The sequence below is a fragment of the Chiloscyllium plagiosum genome, unplaced genomic scaffold, assembly GCF_037043375.1.
Source record: "Chiloscyllium plagiosum isolate Xiang-an unplaced genomic scaffold, Cpla_swu_hap1 HiC_scaffold_36, whole genome shotgun sequence".
NCBI classification, from domain to species: Eukaryota; Metazoa; Chordata; class Chondrichthyes; order Orectolobiformes; family Hemiscylliidae; genus Chiloscyllium; species Chiloscyllium plagiosum.
The window spans coordinates 39,711,539-39,739,108 of NW_028270174.1; the positions used below are offsets into that span (position 1 = coordinate 39,711,539).

The 27,570-nt window shown below is 40.0% G+C and overlaps 1 protein-coding gene across 8 annotated transcripts in view; it reads right to left on the reverse strand.

The window, feature by feature from the left end:
• The window catches only part of afg2a (AAA ATPase AFG2A), a 578,508-nt gene that overhangs the window by 470,459 nt on the left and 80,479 nt on the right, over positions 1-27,570 (reverse strand). For all 8 annotated transcript variants that reach the window (XM_087980097.1, XM_087980096.1, XM_087980093.1 and 5 more), the window contains one exon: positions 18,019-18,228. In XM_087980097.1, coding sequence (XP_087836223.1) covers positions 18,019-18,228 — 210 coding nt within the window. The remainder of the gene's footprint in view (positions 1-18,018; positions 18,229-27,570) is intronic.

Here is a 27,570-nt window from a genome sequence, read left to right on the forward strand (position 1 = left end):
AATGTTGTTATGTGACTGCATCATCTAAGACAGTTTGTCAATATGAAAAAACCCCAAAATCCAAAATCAGCCCTCAAAAAAAAATATTTTGTGTCCTGATACCCTATCCTGCAGTCCTACTCTCAACTATACCAAGTTGCTTATAGAAATGTTGGCATTGTTCCAGCCATCCTGAAATACCTGCCCTTCAGTGAGTGCACATGATGCTCTCCAACTTGGCGGTTCCTCAAACTGAGCTATTCAAAGTATTTTAAACGCTACTTCTTCAAGCACATTGTTGCCAGTCACTGAAGTACTTGAATAAGCCAGCCGTGTATCATTTTCATGGTTTTACATAGTACAATACAGCACAGTACAGTCCCTTTTGGTCTCGATGTTGTGCCAACCTTTTATCCTACTCTAAGATCAAACGGTCCTACAAACCCTTCGTTTTACGATCCATATGCCTATCCAAGAGTCAGTTAAAATGTCCCTAATGTATCTGAGGAGAAAGTGAGGTCTGCAGATGCTGGAGATCAGAGCTGAAAATGTGTTGCTGGAAAAGCGCAGCAGGTCAGGCAGCATCCAGGGAACAGGAGATTCGACATGCCTGAAATGTCGATTCTCCTGTTCCCTGGATGCTGCCTGACCTGCTGCGCTTTTCCAGCAACACATTTTCAGCCCTAATGTATCTGACCCTACCACCACCGCTGGCAGTGTATTCAATGCACCCACCACTTTATTTGTAAAGAACTGACCTCTGACATCTCTCCTAAACCTTCCTCCAATCACCTTAAAATTATGCCGCCTTGTGATAGCCACTTCTGTTCTGGGAAAAAGTCTCTGCCAAATTTCCCTGGATCCCATGCCTCCTTACTTTCTGAATGAGCCTACCACAGGGAACCTTATCAACTGCCTTGCTAAAATCCATGGACACCATTTCCACTGCTCTACCTTCATCAAAGTATTTTGTCACATCCTCAAAGAATTCAATAAGGCTTGTGAGGCATGACCTGCCCCTTACAAAGCCATGCTATCTCCAATCAAAGTATGGTGTCCCAAGTAATCATAAATCTGGTCTCTCTGAATCCTCTCCAATTATTTGCCTACCACAGTAGGACCGACTGGTCTGTAATTCCCAGGATTATCCTTATTCCCTTTCTTGAACAAGGGAATAACATTTTCCACCCTCCAATCATCTCAAGTACATATACAGGACCATCCTACTTAATTTCAATTCATAGGCTAATCCCCTTATCCCAAGGATTCGTCTTGTGATTTTTTTTTACATTCCTACCAAGGCAAGTAATTTCTTCCTTAGTAAGGAGACCAAAATGTACAGAATCCTTCAGGTATGGCCTCACCGAGTTTCCATATAAGTACCGTAAGATAATTTCACTGTTACTCACCAACTCTTCTGTTAATACAAGCTAATGCGTCATTTAGTTTACATCTACATGTCAACTTTGATTTGTGTACGGGTGCCTCTGAAGTGCCACATTGCCCAGACTTTCACCATTTAAAAAGTATTATTCTTTACTATTTGCCATCTAGATTGCATAATTTTTCATTTTCCGATATTATCATCTATTTGCCATGCTCTTACCCATATACTTACCCTGTCCATTTCCCTTTGCAGATATTTGCATCTTCCTCACTGCTCACTTTCCCCATTTAAATAGGTATCATCAGCAAATTTTGATTCATTCTACGCAGCACCCTCAAAGTCATTAATATGAACTGCATGCTCAAGAAATGATCTTCGGTGGAATGCCCCAAGTTACAGCTGGTTGTGGAAAACAAACTTTCCCATTTTCAGTTGAAGCATTCTGTTGAGTAGGGTTCATAGTGCCTGATCTGCCATGTCCCACAGTGACTTGTCTCACATATTCTCCTCTTTTACATCTCATTAATTACAGACTGGGTACATTCTCACACTTCTTATGCAGTCACACCATAGGAGAGGTGGAGATGCTCACCACTGCTGAGTCCTTCCAGCATTTACACCACTAGCAATATATTTAAAGAGTACCTGCACACAATTTCAGACACGAATGACAGGAAGTGGCGCTCACATTATGCTGTCCCATCATCACCGATGAAACAACAAATTAGCTTCTTATTTTACCGAAAGGCTTACTGATACTATTGTTTGACTATTAATGTAGATCCAAGTAATGCACTGGGGCTCAAATCCCACCAAGGCAGATGGTGTAATTTGAATTGAATAATAATTTGGAAATAAGAGTTTAATGATATCATGGAACTACTGTCGATTATCAAGGAAAATGCCATCCGATTCTCTTCAGGGAAGGAAATTTCCAACCCTTACCTGGTCTGCACTACATGTGACTCCAGACCACAGCAATATGGATTCCCTTCTGAGCAAGTAAGGATATGCACTAAATGCTGGTTCAACCAGTGACCCCTACTTCACATGAATGAATAAAAAAAGATTTAGCATATATTATCGTAATTAGATATAAACATATAACTCTCACTGTTGCACACATCATTTCTATTCAATAGCTCTCACCTCTCTGATCTTCCTGAACTACTAACCTTCCTATCATCTATGCTTCCTAATCAGTAGGACAATTGTGACGATGCTGTCACTTTAAAAAGGTTATTTTGTCCTTGATCTTTTATCAAGAGAGGTCATAAAGGCAGAGGTGCCGAAAAGTCTACTCTAACAATGGCAGAGGAATGGCCAGTTCTCCCAGTTCAGTTTCTTTCTAGCTTGGCTTACTTTTTGCAACAGCTTCTGAATGCCTGCTATGAAAAAGGTTCCATGCTTCAGCAGATGATCCTTGGCTGACTTCTTTCTGAAATCTCTCCTGCCTGTAAGAACGTGTGTTTGAATATATCTTTTGCCAAGGGATGTGTTTATAGGATATTGTGGTAATTGGAATAGCTCCTTAGTTAAGTTATGATAGAGTCGATTGAGTTTTCAAATAGTTAAGCTATTCTAAATTCTGTTTTGTTTTGTTCGTGTTTCAACTGTAGTGTACAAATAAATTCTGTTTTGCTTAAAGCCAAGTGGTGTGACCAGCTGCATCATGTCTGGAGCATCCACTTCACATCTTTCTCGAAAAGAAGAAAAAAAGCTCGGGCCTAGATTACCTTCTTGAAATAGTTTGAGGGGCTCTGGCCTGGCACATAACACACCTCACCATCTCTCCTCCATTCGCACCATATGCTCTTCCAACCACTTTCATCATCTTCAATCCTGTTGTTTGTCTCATTTCAAGAGAACTGGCTCACCCCACTGAAATAACACCTCTATATAACCCCGACTGAATTCCTATACTGGTACCACTTGATCTGGAGTACTGACTCTGGCACAATCCCTGATTGCAAATATAGGGATCCCCAGACTCTTGCAGGTGCAAGCACCTAACTGACTCGTGTACATTCTGAACTGGAACAGACCAACCCTTTGACAAACTTTGGCAGCAACCCTGACTGATTATAGTCCACCTTAACACCTCAGGGGACTGCTCCCCTTTAATTATCAGAAATGGCCATTTGATTGAAGCACATGCCACATGTTTGACATGTAGGCACATTCTATAGGTATGACATGGATGTAAACATATTGGCATACATAGACAAGTTCATCCCCTTGACTGTTCAGTGCTTCCAGTTTGTGACAAGCTGTGGGTGCTAAAAAGCAATACAAGCCCTTCAGCACTGAAGATCTTATGCACGAAGTGAAAATGGAAGCCAAGAAGTTAGCAGCCTCCAAAGAAGCAGTAAATTGACTGAGCAATAAGAATTAAGTTAAGAGCTATAAAATGTTATTTATATGCATGATCTGCATGTATGCCCTTGTATGCAAAATTACCTGGCAGAAGTGTGCAAGTTGAACTCCAAAGCAAAGACTTGAAGGGTTGAATTGGTGTGATAGTTTTACCGAGAGCAAGCATGATGATATAGGAGGCTGCTGGCTTGCTCATGATAATGTACGTGGACAAATGTAGGAGGAAGCCATTGGACTACATTATGCAGAGATGTTGTTGTCAAAATAGAGTTGAATGAAGACTGGGACAAGCAATCAGGGAGTTGCACCTGACATGTAATTGCCCTGATTTACCAGTTGCGAATTTGCACCACCTAGTTTCTCAAAGAAGGGGAGGAGAATTGGCAGTGGCATAGAAATTAGGTGAGTTGGGCTAATAATTCAAGATGACAACATGCGAGCTCCTGCCCAGAGCACATCTGCTCCATCTGCTTTTACTTTTTTTTCTTCCTTTGCAGCTTTTTTTTTCTTACTTTAAACCACTTAGCTTCTATGGAGAGAGCCAGCCAGCATGGAGGACAGTGAGAGAGCGAGGGGGAGAGCGAGAGAGCAATGCAGTGGAGGCAAGCCAGCTTGGGGGACAGCAAGCCCAGTGTGGAGGAGAGCAAGCTCAATGTAGAAGACAGCAAGCTCAGCACAGGGAAGATTGAAATCTCCTGGCATCTGCAACAGCAGGGAGATCGAACCTAACACGGAGAAGATCGAAACCTTGTGCAGAGTGTGAACCCAGCATGGCTGAGCACTTAAGGAGGACTATAATGTTGGACTTTCAACTGTAATTCCTTATTCTTCTATTTTGTATGAATAATTTGTACCTTGGTATTTTGTATCTAATATGGCATCGAGAATGGTGACATTGTTCACTTTTCACTATATTCCTGCATCCCTGTACTTGAGTACATGTGACAATGAAATCTAATTCTAACTCTAATGAACTGCAAATGCAGAGTAATTAAAGCTCAACAGCGAGATTCTGAAGTCACCACTTAAGGCTTAAGGAAAAATAAAATTGAGAACTTTTTCTTGATATCAAGATTCTGATTTTCTCATTCTTGCGATATTTTCTCAAGTTCTCACCATTGCTGACTCCTCCAGGGATCCTCTTCTCTATAATGTACTTTGCCATTTCTGCCCTCTTATACATTTTAGTCACTCAATCACTGACAACTGTGTTTTCAGTTGCAAAGTCTTTAAGCTCTAGAATGCCACCACTAAACTTCTCAGCATCTCTGCTATTATCCATTAAGATGGACCTTAAAAGTTCATACAAATTGTAAATCAAATCGCTCAAGATAATTTTCTTTTGCTGGTGTCCAAAGCAGGAAGAAACTTAGAAAGGACACTTGACAAAATCATTTCTATTTTGCAAATATTATTCGTGTTGTTTGAAATCCATTTTGATGGACAGATAAAACCTAGGTTTAACATTTAATTTTCAGTTTTGAATCTCTGTTAATGCAGTATGGAAATTTTAACAAGATTATGTATTAAGGTCCATGGAGTTTCTTCATTGCAAATGAAATGACAGTGCCATAAATGAGCCAAATTCATGTATTGAAAACTGGGAGTCGTTTGAGTTTACATACAATTTTCACATCTTCTTGTATTCTTAATGCAATATTACTCAAGGAGATTGATTACTTTCCAAAATCCTGAGCTAAAGTACCATTTGGTGACACTGTAACTGTATTCCTCTTGCACATCCTTAAACAGAAAAGCCACTCATGTATGATGGGAGAATGCGAGACAAGCTGGGAGTAAAGGTATGGGAGGGTAACTCCTTATTTAATTTCCTATGACATCAAGTCTCCTTATTTTTACTTAAATATATCTGGAGCAGTTCCCAAATATCCTGTATTGTGAACTCATTTTGTTTCACCTGCAGGACATCTGGAGAGAGTAATTTAATCTCAAAACGCATCCGTGTATTCAGAGAGGAAAACAAGAGTAATCCTCCTAGGATGTGGATAAGGGCATAATGGCAACTGTTCAAATTAGAGGAAAATAAGTTGCCACAAAATTGAGCTGAACAGATGTTGATTTAACATGCAGCTGTGGAAATTGGATAAGGACTACAACATGCTGAGGAATTCTGTGGGGAATAAGTTAAGGTAAGTGCAGTAAACAGTTATTAAATCATTGTTACAATATCAGAGGCATCAGTTCACTGAGGCAAACCACGAGGCAAATTCCAGAATGTAAATACCTCAATCTTACCACCCATATCTAGTAGTTAAGATGCAACAGAAGATTGCACTAATATTTGTGTGTTGGTAATATAAAAGAAAAGATCAGTCATGTCTATTAAAATTTTGACTGTAATAACCAATTTGTGGATTTGAGCAAAGTAATATCATTTTGAAGATTTTCAGAAATGCTAAAGCAACACAAGATGACTTATATAGTGGAATTATATCTTTTTCAACATTTGGCATGAGTGTGATCACTAAGAAATCTCAAGATAAAGTTCCAAAATAGTAGAACCTTGTTTTAATCCCCATTTTATTGTTGGCAAGCACAGGTCTACGTTATCACAATTCCTGGCTAAACTCCATTCTTTGCTAATCATAAATGAGTGAAGAATTTTGAGAGATTTCTCCTGAGAGTAATTTTCCATCCTAGTCATTAATGTGACTGATGAAATGGTAACTCAAAAAACAGTCTCTCTGTCTTGATGTTCGAAAACAAATCTTCCAGCTGCTAGTTATTGCAGTACCAGGCTCCTAGCTGTTATGATGAGGACATAATGAAAATATTCAAAAGAATAAATTTATGAAACAAGCTGCAAGCAGCAGCCATCAAGATCACTAGTAATGCATAATCATTTGTTCCCTAAAGTTTTCATTTTATGCCGAATTATTAACTTGGGGAGACAGTGATACAATGATAATGTCAATGGACTAGAAATCCATTGCCCCACACTAATGTTACGGTAAAATGGGCTTGAAACCCACCAAAGCTGATGGTGGAATTTGAATTCAACAAACTCTGGAATTGAAAGCTTGTTTCGTTCACTAATGTGCTTTAGGGGATGGAAATCTGGCATCTTTACTTGGTCTCATCTTCAGTGACTCCAGACCCACAGCAATGTGACTGAATCTTAAATACCCTTTAAAATAGTCCATCAAGTCACTCTGTTGTATTAAAATTGCTACAAAATCTCAAGAAAGGAATGAAACAAGGCTAATCATCTGGCTTGATCCCAGGCACCAGGAACAATAATAGCAAACCCAGCTCCTGTAAAATCCTCAATATCAACATTTGGGGGCTAGCGCCAAAATTGAGACAACAGACCCCGCCTTCCATTCTGCCAAGGACATGCAGGTCCTGAGTCTTCTCCATCACCAAACCCTAACCACGCAATGCCTGCAGGAAGAACGCCTCATCTTCCATTTTGGGACATTACAACCACACGGGATCAATATGGATTGCACCAGTTTCCCCATTTCCCCTGTCCCCCACCTTATCCCAGTCCCAAGCTTCCAACTCAGCACCGCCCTCTTGAACGGTCCTACCTGTCCATCTTTGTTCCTACCTCTCTGCTTGACCCTCCTCTCTGACCTATCATTTTCACCCCCACCTTCATCTACCTATCGCATTCCCAGCTAGCTTTATAATTATAATTGAGACTATCACAGCAGTTTTCCCACCATTGTTCACTTCTACTATGAAGTTTGATCATCAACTCTATAAAAAGCTCTTATCAAAGGGTTTGCAGAAACTCAGTCACTGCTCTTCCAAAGCAATAGAAGAGATCTGAGGAAGGGTAACTGGACCTGAAATGTTAATTCTGCTTTCTCTCCACAGATGCTGCCAGACCTTGAGTTTTTACAGCAATTTCTGTTTCTGTTTCTTTGTTCCAGCAATCAGAGTTCTTTGGTTTTTTTTTGAACAACATAATCTACTGTTTCTGAAAAAAAGTAGTTCATCCACTTATCTTCTATTCCCCCCACTTGTTAACAGCTGTTGTGGTGTTGGGAAATGCAAAGGGAATTACACTTGGGGAAACAAAAAAAACATCAATGATTAGCATGACAAGTTAAACATCAATGTCTTTTATTACAATTAATATAGTGGATCAGCTCAGAACAAGCATTTGTTTTGTAAGTAAAAGAAAACAAAAATGCTGGAGAATCTTTCCATTCATATCAATGTCTTATGACATCTATGAAATAAACAGGTATGTTTACAATCCCAAATTTTCTTAGGGAACTTCAATCATCTCACTTAAAGGAACATAAGAATACAGGAACAGGATTAGGCAATTCAGCCCCTGAATGTTTCAGCAGTCAATGAGATCATGGCTGACCTGGGGCCTAACTCCATATACCTGTGGCCTATATATCCTTCCTAAGGTCTGATGCCCAGATCTGCTCACAATATTCCAAGTGAGATTTAACCAGGGTTTTATATAACTGGAGCGTTACTTCTGCATCCTTATACTCCAGTCCTCGAGATAGAATTCCATTTGCTTTTTAAATTATTTTCTGCACCTGGTCATGACATTTTCAAGACCGATGCCCCTGAACCCCCCCCCTCCAAGTCTCACTGGACGTCCACTGTATTTAACTTCATATCATGTCAAAAATACCCGGATTGTTCCTTTTCAGTCCAAAATACATAATCTCTCTGTCTATTTTCTTCTTTACCCTGCAATAGGCATTGCCCACTTGCTAGGTGTGTGGTTCCATGGACGTTGGAGTCCCATAACAAACCATTGTTTGTAAGTTAGTCGAGATTTTGCATGTTACCTTCATTAACAAAAACAAGAAGCTTATGGATTTATTTTTCTTGAATAGAAGACTCTTACATTCATCTCTCCTTTTCGGTTCTCCATTACCACGTGTCTCTTGCCAAGCAAAGTAAACATTTCCCTCAACCTTCCTCTACCTGACCTGTAAATTCAAGGTTTTCTCCTGTCTATTCCTTAGTTTCCACTTTGAATTCATCCTGCTTCATTCCCTGTTCCCTTGACCCCATTCCCACAGCATTGCTGATCACCTAACCTATCTTTTGTGGGTCCCATGATAAGGTGACATTGTGTATTTTCCCTCTCTTCAGCAATTGTGCTTCACCCTTCCTAAATCATCATCACCCCATTCCAAGAAATCTATCTTTGATTTAACTGACTTGAAAGGTATCATTCCACTACCAAACTCCTTTCCACAACTGATACCCTTGAACACATTGTTGCTTCCCAAATCATTTCCTGTAATTTGATGATTGAATCCTGCCATAGATTTCTCTTCCTGTCACCAAAAAAGCCAAACAAAATCAAAAATTGCATATTTTGTGATAGAAAAAGGAGAAAGAAAAACATGATCCATATGAACAATAAATCAATGTTTCACATAAGGCAGGGGGCTGTTTGTGTTTCAGGCAAAACAACTATAACTCCTTAAGCAAAAATATTAACTCAATGGGACATGCATAAATCCCTGAAATGCACTACATGAATGCAACATATGGTGTGCAACTTGTAGGTGGTGGTATTCTCATGGTATTGCTGCTTTTGTTGGCTGTACTCAAAGCTTGGAATTTCTGTCCAAGGAAGTTTGGCAAGTGACTGCAGTGTATCATCTAGATAATAAATCCTACAACAGCACTGGATTAGTGGCGTTACAGGTGGAAATTAAATTATATTGTACAGACAGCAAGTAAAAAAGAATCATATCTCTTGAATGATGTCAAGCTTCTGGAGTGTTACTGCAGCTGTATCCACCCACTGGAGAGTCTTCTATCATTTTCCTGACCTGAAGCTTTTATATCATGGTAGAAAAGCAGGACATGAGCCACTTGGCATCCACTGCTACAGGACTGATATAACTGGTGAATTATGATCCCAATACTCCCAATGTTTATAGGGAAGCGCTTAGGAAGATCAAGGTCAGATTATATCTTTCCATGTTGGAAATGGCCACTCTTGGCACTTGTGGCACAAATGTTATTCACTATTTGAAAAACAGTCTGGATGTTGATCAAATCCTGCCAACAAGTACAATTTCATTATCACAAGGGGACTTAACATAATGGAGTCATCAGCTCAGTGTTATTTCTACATTTATAGCCAAGAGAAAATCACCAATAAAACATCTAAAATAGTTAGGCCAAGTAAACTAACCCTAAACACTGCATATTAAAGTTACTGGGAGATATTGAGGACTGCAGATCCTGGACGACAGATTTGAAAAATGTGGCATAGAAAAGCACAACAGGTCAGGCCGCATCCAAGAGCAGGACAGTCGATGTTTCTGGCATAAGCTGTAATCCAGGATACTTCTTTAGGGACATGAATTCAACTTACAAAACAGTGAAACATGAATTAAATATATAAATGCAACTGGAATATAAAGCTAGCATCACTAATGTTGACTAACCATCACTGATTGCTATAAAAACCCACCTGGTTCACTATTGTCAGTTCTGAAGAGGCACATTAATTATGTTTCTCTGCCCACAGATGCTACCATACCTTCTGAGCTTCTCAGTATTTTCTGTTTGTGTTTCAGATTTCCAGTATTTACAATATTTTGCTTTTATATTGTTTACTAATATCCTTGCGCAGTCTGGACTACACATGGTTCCAAATGGGAATATAGTTGATTCTTAATTGCCCAATGAAATGGCCTAGCAAGCCACTAAGTTCAAGGACAAGAAATGCTGACCTTCCAAGAAACATTATATCTCGTGAAAGAACAAGAAAAACATACTACAGCAATGTCTTAAAGCTGAAATGATTGATTCCCAACAGCTTCATATAAATTCCAACCACTGGAGGGATTGCTTTTTAACACCCACTGACATCAATTTTGTTCTGGCTCCTTCAAATCATGCTTGTTGAATGCTATCTTCAAATCCATAAGACAATTACTCATCTCTCTTTACAATTTAAATTATATCAATGTATATGTATTAATATTGGAACATGGTCTGGAGTGGAGTGATTTGGCAGAATCCAGCCAACTTTGTCAGTGAGCTCTCATTTTAATGAGATAAAGTTATAGGGATGTGCAGCATGGAAAGAGACCCTTCAGTATATAATGTGAAAAGATTAAATGGGAATATCTTTTTGGACATTAATGTAATATTAAAGAGTTAGACTGCAAAACTGAACATTCTGGAAAGGGGGGGGGGGTGACATTCTGTCTCACAAAAAAGCCTGCAGAATGCAGATGACTATCCATTGTAATTCACACTTCATTTAGGCAGTCAATTGCTACTACCCCCCTGCTGTTGTCAAGTTAAACTATAATTCAATCTCTTCCATCCAGAAATGCTTTCTGGCCAGAGATATGTCGCATCTGCATTGTCTTGGGGAATCACTGAGTCAGGAAATCGCATGCATAACAATTCTCCAGGATTAAGGCATTAGCATTATCTCCAAGGATGATCTCATCCTACCAATGTACCTGGGGTAAAATGTGACTGAGAGTTGTCTTGATGGCATGTGACTATGGGGGAGTGGCCAGAACATCTGTAGCATTGCCAACTGACTTGTATAAAGGGGATATATTTTCTTTGTTCAGGGTCTCTCTTCTGGCTCAACTTCGCACACCTGTGTAGGGTATCAGAAAGATTACCTTGCTTGTACAAGCTCAATTAAACTTTAACAGTTTGCAGAAGGGGGATCCAAGATGGCGGCGACCCAGCAAGTGTGAGTCTACAGTGCTCCTCCCAAGACTTGGGTAAAGTGGGTCACCCACCCCCACCACACTCACCAAATAATTTATAATAGCTGTTTAATTTAATTAGTTGTTTAATATTAAACTTAAACAATCTAATCTTTAGTAAAAATGACTAAAGGGAAGGGAGCCCACAGCTCTCAACAAGCAGGAACCCCTCCCCCACCCTCTCCAGCTGCAGCTGAGGCGTCCACAGCCGCCCCGGGGGACTTACCTACGGTGACAAGTCTTGTAGAAATGATCTCCAAACTGGACGCGAAGATCGACGCTTTCATTGAAGAATCCCAAAATCGATGGGACTCACTCTCGGCCGCGCTGCAGAAGCACGACCGAGACATCCAGGAAATCGAGCGCCGAGTCGGAGGGGCGGAGTTAAAGGCCGCGATCTCTGAAACTACAGCACAATCGGCCGTGGATCAGGTCCGGACTCTCGAACAGCGAGTCCGGACCTTAGAAAATCACATTGACGACCTCGATAATCGAGGTCGTCGAAAAAATATTCGTTTGCTGGGCCTTTCTGAATGGGAAGAGAAAGGCCATCTTACAGCATTCCTCCAGCAGTGGCTGCCACAGCTTTTAAATTTGGAAGCTGGATCAGGCCAGGTAAGGGTAGAATGGGCCTACCGGGTCGCAATACGCGGGCCCGGCTCGAACCAGCGCCCACACCCGGTCCTGTTCTGGCTGCAGAGCTAAAAGGAGAGGCAGATACGCCTAGAAGCCTCTAGAAATCTCGGAAAAGACCCCCAAGCTATGATCTATAAAGGATCCAAGATCATGTTATTCCAGGACTTTTCCCCAGCTCTGGTCCGAAAGAGGAAGGCATTCGACGAGGCGAAGAAGCGTTAAGGGACTTAAATATTCAGTACTCCTTACGCTACCCAGCGACGCTACGCTTTAACCATGAAGGATCCGTGTATAACTTCGGATCACCAGAAAAGGCTAAGGAATTCTTGGACTCTCTTAGATAAACTGTAAGACATAATGGATGTTGGTTTGCCTTTTCCCCCGCTTAGGTTTATATCCCCCCTTTTTTTTTCTCTTCGTACCTTACTGTTTAATATTATTATGGGGGCTGGGGAGAGGGATTTGATTTTCTCCCTCCCCTTGGAGTTGTTTTCTTTTATTATTTTATGTATATATGAGGGATGTAGGTATATGTGTGTGTGTATATATATGTATATATATATTATATAAGCTGGGGGGTTTGGTTAATGCTGGTGGCACCCCCTGGGAACAAGGGGGAAAATCTCCACTAAGATACGTTTTATATTTTTTTAATTCAGAAATAGTTTTTTATTGTATTGTTGTGGGTGTATTAGAGAGGTTTTATTTTTGTAAATTTTATATGCTCTATGTTCGGGATGTTCTGGATATGGTTTCCCCTCCAGAGGGGTCTCAGATTTGCCCGGATGATTATGGTTGATCAGTCGGTTAAGTGGTGCACCTGGAATGTCAAGGGGAGTAATTCGCCAGTCAAAAGGAAGAAAATATTATCAAATCTTAAGAAGGAAAGAGTTGATACAGCTCTCCTACAGGAGACACACCTGTCAGATAAAGAACACTTGAAATTACGACAGGGTGGATTTGATCAGACCTTTTTTTCTTCTTTTAGCTCAAAAAGTAGGGGAGTTGTTATTCTTGTTCGGAAGAATTTCCCTTTCAAAATCCTAAAGCAGATAAAAGACGAATCTGGACAATATATTTTGATTAAAGCCCTCACAAATGGAGAGGAATATGGGATTTTAAATTTGTACTGCCCCCCCCCCGGCACACCCCTTTAAATTTATAACGGAAGCCTTTTCAAAATTGATGGCTTTTGGTGCCCGTCATACAATTATAGGAGGAGACTTTAATTGTATTATGGATCCAGAAATAGGTAGGATTCCCAAGAGTACTGCAGGAGTATCTTCCAGATCTAGACAATTGATGAATCTGAACAAAGAATTAGGATTAGTAGATGTATGGAGATGTCTTCATCCACAGGGCAGAGATTTTTCTTTCTACTCCAATCCACATAAATGTCATACCAGAATTGATACGTTTATTGCCCCATCGATTTTTTTAAATTCCATATCATCCTGTAAAATAGGTAGTATAGCAATTTCCGACCACGCTGCTGTATATATGGAAACTAAGGCGAGGAACAATGGGGACATCCCCTCGGCATTGGCGTATGGACCCCTTCCTAATGAAAGATAGTAAATTTGTAAAGTACTTATCTCAAAAATTTAAAAATTTTTAGAAATTAATTCAGGTACAGCTAGCAACCCATCAATGATGTGGGAGACCATCAAGCTTACACACGAGGTTTGATCATCTCCTACTCAGTGACCCAGAAGAAATTGAAGGGAGAACAACTGCATCTGCTTGAAGCTCGCTTAAAAGCAGCTGAAACAGCATACACTGATAGACCTTCTATTATTAAATTGCAAAGGATTACAGCTCTTAGGACAGCTCTAAACACTACGCTTACTCAAACGGCTAAGAGGGAAATATTATTTGCAAAACAAAGGTTATATGAATATGGCGACAAACCAGGTAGATACTTAGCATTTCTTGCAAAGAAAAAAAAGGCCCCTCAGATTATTACGTCTATCAAGGAAAGTACAGGTATTTTGACTCATGATCATAAAAAGATTAATGCGATCTTTAGAGAATTTTATTCTGAGTTATATAAATCGCAGGATTGTGAAGATAGGACGAGGAGGATGCAGTCATTTTTTAAAAATTTGACCTTTCCAGGCCTAACTCCGGAACAGGTATCGGTCCTAAATGCTCCTCCAACAGTCCAAGAAATACTTGATGCAATTAGGCAACTTCAGAGTGGTAAGGCACCGGGCCCAGATGGTTTTCAAGCTGAATTCTATAAAGAATTTACAGAAATATTGGCTGGTCCACTTATGGACATGTATAACTATGCATATAGTCAGGGCTGTCTCCCGCCTTCGCTGAAAGTGGCAAATATCTCTCTTATGCTTAAAAAAGGAAAGGATCCAGAAGATTGTACATCATATCCTTGCTAAATGTAGATTTTAAAATCCTTTCTAAAACGTTAGCACTGAGACTAGAAAAGGTACTGCCACATATTATAAAGGAGGATCAGACGGGGTTTATTAAGGGCCGTAGATCATCCAATAATATTAGAAGGGTTTTGAATATGATTCAAGCCTGTCATCAGGGAAAGATACCAGGAGTAGTAGTTTCATTAGACGCGGAAAAGGCATTTGATAGGGTTGAATGGTCATATTTGTTTTACACATTAGAAAGGTTTGGCGTTGGACAGGTATTTACCAAATGGGTCTCAACATTGTATAGTGATCCCAAAGCAGTTGTGGTTACCAATGGATTAGGTTCGGATAGCTTCAGTGTGGGTAGCGGCTGCCGTCAGGGATGTCCCCTCTCGCCATTGTTATTTACGCTAATAATTGAACCACTAGCAGAAGCTATATGAGCTGATCCTAATATAACGGCCCCGAGGATTGGTACAAGTAAACATAAAATTACCCTTTATGCAGATGATGTTCTTCTATTCCTCAGTAATCCTTTGATGTCCGTACCTCGCCTAATCCAAGTCATTAATACATTTAGCGCATTCTCAGGCTATAAAATTAATTTTTCAAAATCGGAGGCTATGCCAATGGGTGGCCTTGCTATTGTGGACGGATCCCTTTTTTCCTTTCATTGGTCCCTGGAGGGCTTCTTATATTTAGGCATTTTTATTACTCCAGTATTTGGTCAGTTGTATAAGGCTAATTTTGTGCATTTTCTGGAAAGGATAAGGCAGGACCTCCAGCAATGGCGAAACCTTCCAATTTCCTGGTTGGGTAGAATAGCACTAATCAAAATGAATGTCCTGCCCCGTCTCCTATATCCTATGAGAATGCTAACGGTGATGCTGCCGAGGACGGCTCTACGTAAATTATATGGCTGGCTGGGTTCCTTTATCTGGAATCATAGACGGCCCCTCATTAAGCTGAAGAAGCCACAGCTTCCACAGACAAGGGGAAGATTGGACTTCCCAGACTTTAGGAAATATCAGTTAAGTTCCCTATTAAGTTACATAGCTGATTGATTGTGGATCAGACAAGACCCAATCTGGTTGGACATCAAGGCCTCTCAAGTAAAATATCTACTTATTAACCTTTTATTTTCAGACAAGAGGAAAATCATTACAGATTACTGTAAAAACCCTATAATACTAAACACAATTAAGGCTTGGAATATAATGCGGCAAAATGAGGGCAACTCACATAAAACATCCCCCTATGCACCGATAGTGGGAGCATGGGGATTCCAACCGGGGTTTACAGATGCCACTTTTAAACTCTGGAGATCCAGGGGTATCTCATGTTTAGGGGATCTATTTAAAGATGGGGTCCTGATGTCTTTTGAACAGCTGCGTCAGAAATTCAGATTACCTAATGGAGACCTCTTTCGATACTTCCAAATTCGAGATTATGTACAGAAGAAGACTACGTTATTAGATAGTCTTTATAAATCAGATAGAGAATGTAGTGTCCTACGACCAGTGGGGGTATCTTCCGTCAGTACTATTTATCATTTACTACATGATGAAGTATCGGGAGATATGGATAATCTGCTTAAAACATGGGATCAGGATTTGGGACTAGAAATCTCTATAGAAACGTGGAATGATATTTGGGAAAACGCTAGAAGAATTACTATCTGTAACAGAACCCAGGCTATCCAGCTGAAGATACTTCATAGGGCCCATGTAGCACCGGTTCGACTGGCAAAATTTAAGGCAGGAGCATCTCCAATGTGTCCCAAATGTAAAATAGAGGTGGGCACTCTTGTACATTGCCTATGGACCTGTCATAAGATCCGTAGATACTGGACTAAAGTAGCAAGTACCCTGACAGAAATTTTAGGAACGGAAATTAAAGTGGACCCTGTATCTCTCCTTTTGGGCTTTTCGAACTTTCCCTCCCTGGACATGTACGGGAAGAAACTATTTTCTATTCTTTCTTTCTGTGCAAGGAAAAATATTTTGGTGAACTGGGTGGCTGAGGGCCCCCCTGGACTTTCAAATTGGTACAGATTAATTATGGAATGTATTCCCCTTGACTTCCTTACAAATATGGTGCACCGAAAGACCGAATTATTTTATAAAATATGGCAGCCCTTCTTGAATTACATAAATACAGATATTTCAGCTATCCTAACAAGGGCTTTTATTTAATTGAGATTACAAACCTGGCTGGTCCGGGGCCCCTTAGGAGAGGAATCCCGCACGAATACGGGTTTTATTACATCTGATGTTAACACATTCCGAGCATGTAAGAGACTTAAATATACACTCTGGTTTGTTGTAGGTTAGATTAGTAGATAGTTGAGTTTTGTTTATTTTTCTTTTTCGGTATTTTTTTTTCTCTTGTTAAATTTTGGCTATTGTATATTTGATTTAATTGTATATCAATGTTTATATTTGAGAGTTTTGTTTATTTTTGTAAACTTGTAAAAATGTTAAATTTCTAATAAAAATATCTATATAAAAAAAAAAGTTTGCAGAAGTTGGTGTGTGTGATTTGCATCTCGTGTATGAAACCTCAAGAAAAGAACCTAACAGGTCCAACTCATTCATGCCGACCAGATATCCTAAATTAATCTAGTCCTATTTGCCAGTATTTAGCTCATATCTCTCTCAACCATTCCTATTCATATGCTCATCCAGATGCCTTTCAAAATGTTGTAATTGTACTAGCCTTCACCACTTCCTCTGGTAGCTCATCCTGTACATGCGCCACCCAATGCATGAAAAAGTTGTCCCTTAGGTTCCTTTTAAATCTTTCCCCTCTCACCTGAAACCAATGCCCTTAGTTTTGGACTACCCTACTATGGGGAAAAGACCTTAACTATTCTCCCTCTCCATGCCCCCATGATTTTACAAACCTCTATGAGGCCACCCCTCAGAGTCCGACAGATAAAATAGCTCCAGCTTATTCAGTCTCTCCCTATAACTCAAATGTTGCAACATCCTTTCAAATCTTTTCTGATACCTTTCAAGTTTAACAACATCCTTCTTACAGCAAGGAGACCAGAATTGAATGCGTATTCCAAAAGTGACCTAACTAATGTCCTGTACAGCCACAACATGACCTCCTGACTCCTAACCTCAAAGCACTGACCAATAAAGGAAAGCATACCAAATGCCTTCTTCATGATCCTGTCCACCTGCGAATCCACTTTCAAGGAACAATCAACCTGCACTCCAAAGTCCCTTTGTTCAGCAACACTCCCTGGGACCTTATCCTGTTTTCTTGAATTTATTGGTATTGATGTGAACTACAGCTACTTACTGCACCACAAAACATTTTCTTAGGCCCATTAAAAAAAACCCAGTGCATTGAAGACCATAAAATATATGAGCAGAATTGGACCATTCAGCCATTCAAGTCTGCTCTGCTGATCAATCATGGTTGACGCATTACACTTTTAAAACGAACCTTTCAATAACTGAACCCAAGAACAGGCTTCACTTCGGTCTGTCTGATGCAATGTCTGTGAAAAACTTTTCAATTTGTACAGTATTACCTTCACAGCTAGGAAATTCAATCCACTCTCATTGGCCAAAGCTTTTGCTATCATAGTCTTTGAGCATCCAGGAGGCCCATAAAGCAGGATTCCTTTGGGAGGTTGAATCCCCATTCTGGTAAAGGATTCAGGGTGTTTATGCGGCCATTCAACAGCCTGCTTGAGTTTCAGCTTCACATTTTCCATCCCTCCAATGTCTGACCATGATACCTAAGCAATGAAAAGACATTGATCAGTACAGGGTCACCTTACTCATCCAAACACTTTCATTTTGCAGCTAACAACTGGAAATTAAGCAACACAAGTAAATAGCATAATTTTATAAGAAGATGACATGACAAAGGACTATCACATACTGATAGTTCTTCTGTAACACTATGGTTGCATTCTTGTGCAACCCCGCATTATAGAAAAAATGCACTTTAGAAATAACACTTGAAGTGTTTGGCAATGTAACTGCATTACAGCCAACACACATTGAGAGTTTGCACTTTAGAAAGTGTGCCTAATTCATCAATCATGTTACAGCTAGTTTGCATTAATGAAACACACATTATAACAGAATGACCTGTATAATGATTCTTCTGTATTCACGAGGGTTCTGCTCAGGAGACCCTCTACAAATGATGAAATTCGAGATTGTGGAACTCATTTTTAAAAAATGGTCATAACAAGGTAAAAATTGCTGATACACTATTTTTGCTGACAGTTGCCGATTTTTGTTCTTTTTTTGGCACGGATGGATGAATTCGCAATTTGTGATTTCACAGATACAAAGGATTTACTTTTGTTAATGGGCAATTATGGGATCAGGGGTGTGCCAGTTGATCAAATATTATGGCAAATCAAGAGGTTAACCGCAGTAAACCCTGACCAAGCGACCCTTTGACATCACTCAAAAAAAAATTTAGAAACATCAACTCACCTCTTAAAGAAAACACACATTAAGTAATAGAAGCGTAATGCAGGGGGTGTACATATCACCATTACACTTTATTTACAGCATAAATACTCAGACTTGCTGGAGATTGCAGTATTTAAGGTATAGAATTTTTGCCAGTTTATCAAGAGTGCCGGTTGATAAGGTGCCAGTCAAAATAAAGTTTGCTGTATATCGCTTGTGTTTGTTCAGAAATTGCAGCCAAATTTCATGTTAAGAAGGCCAATTTGAGATAAAATTCATGCAACACATTGCAGCTCTGGACTTAATGTGCCTCATAACTTAAAGAGGCCATCTCAAAATAACATTCACAGTAAGCAGAGCCTTACATAAAGAACATTGCTTTTGATTGTCTTTATTTGTCTCTTCAAGGCCCTTGGGAATAAATGCCCAAGTGTTAATTTTTCATCTACAGATTCAAAAGGTTCAATCCAGGCAAAGGTCAACAGTATAAACTCCAACTGTTTCTTTCCCTCTTTTTTTCTGAGACACATGGCTTAATTTCCACCCTTATTTTGATTACCTGCCAATTCAGTACAAAACTGGAATCAAATTTGGGACTTTTAGGAAAGTTATTACTTTTGGATAGAGAAAATCCCAAAATGCATTTACGAGGAAACAAAAGGTGTTCTTATTGTTTTCATAACAAACTGGCCTAATACAAATTTTCAAAACAATAAAGGGAATTGTTGGGGCTGTGCTCGATAAACTTGTCACACCAATTGAATATGCAAAATTAATGTATAATATTTGAAAAGGTGAGAGCTTTATTATTCTTTAGGAATTAAATCAGAAACTATTTCACAAAAGGGTTAAAGAGATGCAGAATAATTCACGAAAGAAGGCTATTATGCTAACAGTGTTTGAGATAACCAGATGGGATTTGAAAGTAAAACAGGATTGATGGAAAGATATAGGAAGATCAATTAAACAAAAACAGATTTGTTGGGCCAAATTGTCCTTTCCTGCCTTAAAATTTCATGTATTTGTAGAAAACCAAGCAGTTAAGTCACAAAAATGCATTCAGGGAGTTCTGACAGCAGAGTCTTTGATTTTCTTAATCATTACAGAATTCTTGCACCATCAATTCAAAACATGAGTTCATTTTAGCCTAGGGGATTCTTTTCTAAATTAACCTTGCTGTTACCTACTGAATGAGTTGATGAATAAAGAATGAGCAAGCCTGTATCATCTCTTTTCACGTAGGAACCTAACAGTTTAGCATTTTCCACCTGAAACTGTAATGAATTAGGGAACCGACCTGGGGTCTGGTCATAAAATATCACATCCATTTAGCAAAAAAAAACTTCACTTTTGTATGGATCTCAAATTTAGTCACTGTATTGATAAGGTAAATATTTTCAATTTAGTTTGTAGGTTTGTTTACCTGACACTTGCAGACAAAGATGAAAACACAAGGGAAAGGGAGAAGACTAAACATAGCCTGTCACAAATAGCCTAGTTAATTGATGCAGAGGAGAAAGCTCCCGAGGTAAGTGGCCTCCTCTGAGTCAGATAGACAGAGACCTCAAGAGAATTATAAATGCCTCAACACAAGTGTGCTGATTTCACTTAATCACTGTCTGAACTACAGTGATGATTCTCATGATTTAGAACTTGCGACTACTTAATCATGTCTTCCAGGACCTTCATGTATACAGCTAGTGTTGCAGGATGTTCATGAAGATGGTACCTCCAAGGAAACAAAAATAAAAATTGCTGGAAAACTCAGCTTTGGCAGCATCTGTGGAAAGAAAACAGATAACATTTTGGGTCCAGTGACCATTCTTCAGAACTGATTTTAGTCAGAAAACGTTGGTAAATATGATGAAGCTTTTTTTGGAGGGGAGGGGAGGGGTGGGAAAGGAGGAAAGAGTGAGGGACAGGTGAAGTTAGAACCCAGGAGAAAGATAAACCATTTGAGCAGACAAAAAACTGGGTAAACATCAACTTGGGAGATGCAATAGCTGACAATGGGGACCATTAGTGACTGAAAATGGATTGCTGTAAAAGCAGCCCATGTGATGACAAGACCTCGTGTGTGGGAGCAGGGGGTAAGGAAATGGGGAAAGGTGGTCAGGCCCTCAAAATATGAACTCAAAATCAGATCCTGAAGGTTGCAGGGTACCCAAGTGGAAAATATGACTGTTCTTCCAGCTTGCACTGAGCTCTGCTGGAGCACTACAGTAAGCCTGAGACAGAGATTTTGGCCAGGGAACACAGTGGTGTGTTGAAATAGCAGGCAACAGGAAGCTCAGGGTCATTTCTGAGCACAGAATGTAATTGTTCTGTCAGTCTGCATTTTGTCCCCAATCTGAGCAGTGAATATAGTAGATTAAACTGAGTAAAGTAAACTGGTGCTTAACCTGGAAGGTGTGTCTGGGGCCTTGGAGAGTGAGGAGGGAGAACATAACTGGATAGGTGTTGCACGTTTTATGATTTATACACCACACTCTAGGGTGTAGGGAGCATTGAGCATTGGAGTGGACCAAGGTGTCCCAGAGGGAATGGTCCTTGCAGAAAGCTTACAAGGGAGGAGAGGGAAAGGTGCATCTGGTGGCGGCATTCCTCTGGAGATGGCAGAAATGGTGACTAATGTTCCTTTGGATGTGGATACTATAGGAGTGGCAGGGAAGAGAAATGGGTGAGGGTCAAAGTGTAGGAGACAAATCAGACACGACTGAGAGCCCTATAAACCAAGGTGGTGGGAAATCCTTGGTTGAGGATAAAGGTCAACATTTCAAGGGCCCATTTGTCAAAGCTGGCACCATCAGAACAGATGCGACGGACACAGAAAAACCAGGAGAATGGAAGAGTCATTACAGGTAGCAGAGTGAGAAGATATTTGGTCAAGGCAACTATGGAGAGTCGGGGGATTTATAGTGGACAATGTTGACCATCTCACCCCAGAAATGGAAACAGAGATGTCAATGAAGGGAAGAGAGGAGTCAGAGATGGACCAGGTAAAGGCAAGAACAGGGTTGAAATTGGAAGTAAAATTGATACACTTTTGCATTCCAGATGAGACAGAGAAGTAGCACCGATTATGTCACTGATGTCCCAGAAAAAAAGAGTGGAGGCCCAGGTATCATTGGAACAAGGAATGTTCCACATACCCCACAAAGAGACAGGCATAACTGGGTCCATTTGGGTACCCAGAGCCACACCTTTGACCCGAAGAAAGTGAGAGGAAATAAAAAGAGATGTTCAAAGTGAGGAGAAGCTCGGCCAAGCGAGGATGGAGGTGGGTGAACAGGGACAGTTCAGGCCTTTTTTCCCCAGGAAGAAGTGAACAGTCCGGAGACCATCTTGATAGGGGATGGATGTGTAAAATATTACATATCCATTTAGGGTATAGGTTTGCTCGCTGAGCTGTAGGTTTGATATCCAGATGTTTCATTACCTGGCTAGGTAACATCATCAGTGGCGACCTCCAAGTGAAGCGAAGCTGTTGTCTCCTGCTTTCTATTTATATCTTTCTCCTGGATGGGGTTCCTGGGGTTTGTGGTGATGTCATTTCCTGTTCGTTTTCTGAGGGGTTGATAGATGGCATCTAGATTTATGTGTTTGTTTATGGCGTTGTGGTTGGCCAGCTAGCCACAAAAAGACACGACCCTCTCTCCCTCGTAGCCCTACACACTGATGAAAAAAACCCACAATATCGACTGAGTCAACACATCTATCCTGGGACAGGCTAAGCAAAGACATGCCAGAGTATTCCGAGGCCTGGCACTCCAACCACAACACCATAAACAAACACATAGACCTAGATGCCATCTATCAACCCCTCAGAAAACGAACAGGAAATGACATCACCACAAACCCCAGGAACCCCATCCAGGAGAAAGATAAATAGAAAGCAGGAGACAACAGCTTCGCTTCACTTGGAGGTCGCCACTGATGATGTTACCTAGCCAGGTAATGAAACGTCTGGATATCAAACCTACAGTTCAGCGAGCAAACCTACACCCTAAACCTCAACCTGAGCTACAAACCTTCACAAACCTTGCATTACATATCCATGGTAAAGAGGATGTGGCTGGAGCCTGCAAACTGGATATTCTGAAACCAATGTAAAGAGTCAGAAGATCATGGATTTAAGTGGGAAGGGACTGGTCAAGAGAGAGAAAAACATCAAGTTGAACTTGGACAAAATAAGTTCTGTGGAGCAGGTGCAGGCAGAAACAATAGATTTGCTTGGGCAGTCTGGTTTGTGGATTTTGGGAAGAAGCTAGAAGCAGGTTCCATGGGGTTGGGAGGTCTATGAGCTTGGAGGCAATGGTAGGTGGGGTGGAGATCACCAAACAAAATTAGATTACTGACCATTGTGGACACAATGGCCTAGTGTTTAATGGGGAAAATAGGAGGTGGCGTCCGAGAGCTTGCATTCAGCCTCTGTAATGCAAGGGTCAGTATATCAGACAACAGCATCATCTTTTCAGCAGGTGTGATTACAAGGTCAGAGTTGGATTAAAGTTGTTGTCTTAGAGGACCTCACGTCTTCGAAAAATATACTGACACATGACCTACAGTCTGTACCAGTGCAGATACTCACATTTCCGTGGGTCCACATACAGTTTTATTCGATGTGTCAAACCACATAAGTGTGCACAGGCTGACATGAATGATAGGACAAAGGCAAACAGTTAAGAAGTGCAATTCTATTCAAGGTCTGCTCAGCCAAAAAACAGACATGGAACTACGGAACTTCAACTGAGAAGAATAATGCTAGATGTGCAATGACGTAGCCAAGAACTGACCAAAGGTCCATGTACACGCTAAACAGTAGTGGAGGGGAATAGAGGAATCCAACTTGGATAGCTAAGTGAATTTGTGGCCATAGAGTTGCGAAAATGTCTATGAAGAGAGTGGCTGTTTTTGTGGCTTTCAACATGCAGGAATTACTCACTGTTTTAAAGAGGACACTAAATACCATATTCCGACTTTACAACATGCCACTGATCTCCACCAAGTTAGGAGGGTCATCAACGGAGCAGAAGACTTAATGTGCCCCTGCCCAAGGGAAGGAGTATGGTGAAATAAAATATGGAAGTGAGAACTCCATTAAAACCATTGCCACTTAGTGATCAACGTCTGCTCCAATTGCCAGTCTCAACTCAATACTCCTAAAAAGGAATTTGCTTTGAGTGAACAGGATACATCAGCTCGCTCTCATCAAAAATATGGCCCTGTTCAGTACACAATGTCGAATTTCCTTGAAGGAATGATGGATGACTCTTACTGAGAAGCAGGTGCGACTGCTATTTAGCTCATTAATGGATTTCATCATGTCCTGGATTGGTAGGCTAGCAGGAAAGCATTACATGAAATCCAGAGTAATGCTGTTCTTCAATAGGAGGAATGAAAGCACAAAAATGACTGCCAACTTCATTGGCTCCTCTCACGGTTCTTTTATTGTGCCAATGCTCTTTCGACAAAGAGACTGAATAGCTCCTGGCTTAAAAAAATTACATCTTAATCCTGCTAAACCAACTCAAAACTCAACTGGGGCACAAGTACTTAGCAAATATAAATCTTAGTTAAAGCACATTTCAGTATCCTGAATCCAAGGCTCAATCAATTTGATTGCTTTATATGCCATAACGCATTTAGTAAGATTCGTGAGTGTTTTCTTCCTGTTTGTTGCAAAATACACAATCATTATTCACTTTATTGGCAATAACTAGATCACTGAATTTACTTTGCAAGCTATCATTAAGAATCAAGTTTTTGATCAATAGAAATATGCAACATAACATGATATGTCCAGTGATGTGGAAAATTAATTGCCTGGGAATGATAACGTTTTATTAATGTGCATATCAATCAGAAATTTATAGCAGTATCAGAAATCTTGTGAATTATAAACCACAACTGGTTGCTGGTCACTGTTCATGTTGTGAAATTAGCATCTCATCCTCACTTTCATCATGACTTTCATGAAGTTGCTGCATTTGTACATTAATTGCTAATTAAACTTAACATAAGTAGTATGCTCATTAGCTATCATTTCAATGACAATGGCACAGTCTCTGGATCATCACAAATCAGAAATATGACCCATGATGCACATCAGGACTCTGTGGAAGTTCTGATAAACTGACCTCAGTGGAAATTGCCTAGGAAGTCTGAATTCCCAATGGGCCATTCCCTTACTCTCCCAGATATTCTGAAAATGGCCCAATCAGACTTGAATACCTCTCAAGACCCAACTTGACTAGCCCCTAACCCAATAATCAACTGCTCCAACAAGATCAGACTACCCCCAAGCACACAACAACCCTATGGCCCTACTTTACCAACCCTCTAACCTCTGTCACGACCCACCTGCCACTCTATCCAGTTATCTCACTCTACCCATTCATCCACTCATTAGCATCTCACAATCCAAGTTGCAACATGATAAGCTCAAATATCCAGGATAAAAGGGAGTGCATTTTCTGCACTGATCCTACGTGCAGCTCTCTGCAAGAATTTCGGTGCTATGGAAATTCTTAAGTATGCTGGATCAGAAGTTGAATCCTTTTAAACATAACCAGGTAACTGGTTTTCCAACTGATCATTGTTGGAGGCAGTGGTTCCGATGTGGAGTTGAAGACTTGGACTATATATTAGCTTATGACTACCATTTAACTTCTGCCCAGACTGTGAACAATTAAAAATATTCCTGCAGGATATGCTTTGAATGGAGATTTAAAAAATCAAGTTTACAAATGTTGTCTTCTTGCACAATTCCTTCTTTATTTCGCTCTCTGATCCAACCTCTGAATTCCTCGTTTATTTCTCTTTCCATATCTGATTTGACAATGAATTCATTCACTCTCTTCATCCTTCCTCTGTTATTTCTCATTGATTAATGAGATACACTGTTCCTTTGTTTATCAAGGTTCCAGATGCCATCACTATGCTGCTCTCAGTATTTTGTGGGTGATTTTTTTTAAAACAAAACATCAACTGCAGGAATGAAACTAATAGGCATACGGTCATCTGACTTGCCCCCACCACCCCCAGCAAAATTTACATCAATACATTATATTGTTTTTATTCTGAAATGAACAGTGAGCTGCATATATTAGTCATATCTGTGGAATAAAACCAGATTCAACCTGGCAGTCAGTCAGATCCTGTTTATACCACACATACAATTTATTTCCCTTTATCGTAGAAACAATTTTCATTTGTTGTTGCTATTTGAAAACAGAGTTTTGATTCCATTGGAAATGAGCTGCTCTGCCACACAAATCTTGGCTCAGGCTGATACTTAGTCAAGTACTACAGGGTCATGCAACTTTCTGTGCAAGTCATCCTGTGGATGACAAGAAAATAAATGTAACTTAGCACTACCCATTATTCTATATATAATACAGTACTACCCATTCACTGCACATCCCCCTCCAGCATATTATTCAAATATCAGCCATCTATTATGCAATACATTAAAGCTAGAGTTCCCAACAATTATCCTGCAATGTAACTGATTGCCATACAACCATTATGCACTGGCTGCACAAAACGTAGGCAATTCTGTCATATATTTGACCTGTGAACCACACAACACAGGAAAAGTATTACCTTCTAAACAATTTACTACAATACAATAAAAGTATAATGGTCATAGTAGTTTGAATATATTTAGAATTCCGAACACCACATTGATACTTTCAGGCAATACAAGGCAAGTCAGCTGCTTTGGTGCTCACCAAAATTATGAAGCAAAATTTGTTTCCTAGTAGATCAATAAACCTCTTTACTCAAGTACACTTCATTCTGAAACACACTTTATTTTTCTCTATTCTTTCACAATAATGTGAACACTTCTGGTCAGCATTTGCTGCCCATCCCTTATTCCCTTGAACTGATTGGGTCACTAGGCAATTTCAGTTGTTCTTATGTCCCATGTCGGCTTGATCGATTAAGTACAGCAAATTTCCTTTCCTAAAGGACATGTGCAAATTGGGTAATTGTACCAAACAGCAGAAAAAAATGATTACTTCAAATATAAATACTGGTTTGCTCAAATATCTCACCGTCTAAATATTAATCTAAGTATAAACTCCTTTCAATAGACAGTTAAGGAAAATTAACAATCAACATGAATAACCATCACAAAATAAACTAATCATTGTATTCTCAGTGCCAACAAATCAACAAAACCAACAATCAAGATCCTTCAAAAGAAAACATTTGCTATTTGTTCAAATAGCCCTGAAAGTCACAAACAACATCCGTTGTGATTGTAATGTAGCATCTTTGTCAGACTTTCTTCAACACAATCGACCCCATTGTCTTTCTCAAATGCCCCTCCTCTGTTGTTCAGCTGTTTGGGACTGCTCTCAAAGGGTTCCACTCTCAATATATTCAACCAAAGGTAGAGGACGATTCCTCATGTGGCCCCAAAGATGTGGAATTCCCAAAGATTTACCTTCAGCCTTTTTCTCGTGGCAGGGCATGGAGTCAGCTTCCAAATGTATACTGAAGGCCCACAGCATTTCCCCCTCCTGTCTCAACCTGGACTTCAAGACAAGTTCTGCCTGAGCCTCCAGTTAAACAACGCAAAGACTTAAGTCACAAACTCTACGCTCTCAACACAGATTTCATCACATTCTCCAACC